The 1,867-nt window shown below is 45.6% G+C and overlaps 1 protein-coding gene across 1 annotated transcript in view; it reads right to left on the reverse strand.

Annotated features, from left to right (window-relative positions):
• TARM1 (T cell-interacting, activating receptor on myeloid cells 1) overlaps nt 1-362 on the reverse strand; it is a 3,729-nt gene extending 3,367 nt beyond the window's left edge. Inside the window, 1 exon segment of the mRNA XM_017497983.1 lies at nt 329-362. Coding sequence (XP_017353472.1) covers nt 329-362 — 34 coding nt within the window.
• Between the last annotated feature and the right edge of the window lie 1,505 nt (nt 363-1,867).

The raw sequence follows: 1,867 nt of genomic DNA on the forward strand, positions 1-1,867 counted from the left end.
AAAAAAAAAAAAAAAAAAAAAAAGATTTCTGTTCTGAATACTTTTACTTACACACAAAAAGTCAGAGTTGATCCTGAAAAAAAGGGTAAGCCAATGAAGTCCAGGTGGTGGGGGCATTCAGCAAAAATCACCAAGTTGGCACTAGAGGAGTTGAAGTTTTCAGAGTGCTAGTTCCCAGGGAATGTCTGCAGTGCACTCAACAGGACTTCTCACTCCTCCCGTGCACTATGTAAGCCAAAGTTGATGTTGTTATTTCCACCCCCAGCCCAACTATCCCACCAGTTCCATGATATTCTGCAGTCCCAGTGGATAGCCCTGTGAGGCTTACTGAAACAGACAAGGGAAAGCAGCTGAGAGATCATGATGGCTCCTTAGCCCTCCCAGGGTCCGTCTTGGGTTCTGCAGTCCACAGAAAGGAGAAGAGCTGGAGTCATCACCGCCTCTCTCCCACCCCAGCGTGTGGGCAGGAACAGCCTTGTCCTAGCCTTTCGGTTCCCCCTCCCATATCTACATTCAGGAAAGGTGTTGATGTTGCTGATTGCAACACGCTCCTTACACACCAGTGTCCAAGAACTTGACTCACAGAAAAGCCTCCTATCTCAGGCAGATTTCAGGCATCAAACAGGTAACCCCAAAATACTTCAGACTTGGCCCTGAAGGGTTTGTATTGAAGAGATGAAAGTACTTCACTCTGGTTTTTGGGGTTTTTTTTTTGGTTTTTGGTTTTCTTTGTTTTTGCTTTGTTTTTGAAATGGAGTCTTACTCTGTAACCCAGGCTGGAGTGCACTGGCACAATCTCAACCCACTGCAAGCTCTGCCTCCTGAGTCCCGGTTCAAGCAATTCTCCTACCTCAGCCTCCCAAGTAGCTGGGATTACAGGCACAAGCCACCATGCCCAGCTAATTTTTGTATTTTTTACTAGAGACGGGGTTTCACCATGTTAGCCAGTCTGGTCTTGAACTCCTGACCTCATGATCTGCCTGCCTTGGCTTCCCAAAGTGCTAGGATTACAGGCACAAGCCACCATGTGCAGCCTGTTTTTTGTTTTTTCAGGTGGAGTTTTCCTCTTGTTGCCCAGTCTGTAGTGCAATGGTACCATCTCGGCTCACCGTAATCCCGCCTCCCGAGTTCAAGCAATTCTCCTGCGTCAGACTCCTGAGTAGCTGGGATTACAGGCATATGCCACCATGCCCAGCTAATTTTGTATTTTTAGTAGAGGTGGGGTTTTTCTATGTTGGTCAGGCTGGTCTTGAACTCCTGACCTCAGGTGGCCTGCCCTCCTCAGCCTCCCAAAGTTCTGGGATTACCGGTGTGAGCCACTGCACCCGAACTTCATCACCATTTTTTTCTTTTTTTTTTTTTTTTTTTTTTTTTTTTTTAGGCAGGTTTTACTTTTTCACCCAGGCTGGAGTGAAGTGGCATGATCTCAGCTTCCTGCAACCTCCGTTCCCCAGGTTCAAGTGATTCTCCTGCCTTAGCCTCCTGAGTAGCTGGGATTACAGGCGCCCTCCACCACACCCAGTTCATTTTTGTATTTTTTAGTAGAGATGGGCTTTCACCTTGTAGGCCAGGTTGGTCTCGAACTCCTGACTTCAAGTGATCCACCCTCCTCAGCCTCCCAAAGTGCTGTGATTACAGGCATGAGCCACGGTGCCCAGCCAGTTATGAGCTCATTTATTAAGCTCAGAATATTTCAGTACATGTCTATCTTTATCAAATAAGAACCATTTTTAAAATAATATAAACACCATAGCACTGTCACATCAGAAAAGTAAACAGTACTTCTTTGATACCAGCTAATACCCAGTCAGTATTGAAATTTCCCTGATTGTCTCAAAAATGTCATTTCTATCAGGTTTTTTTTTTT

The sequence above is a fragment of the Cebus imitator genome, unplaced genomic scaffold (genome assembly GCF_001604975.1).
Source record: "Cebus imitator isolate Cc_AM_T3 unplaced genomic scaffold, Cebus_imitator-1.0 Scaffold235, whole genome shotgun sequence".
In the NCBI taxonomy this organism is placed as follows: domain Eukaryota; kingdom Metazoa; phylum Chordata; class Mammalia; order Primates; family Cebidae; genus Cebus; species Cebus imitator.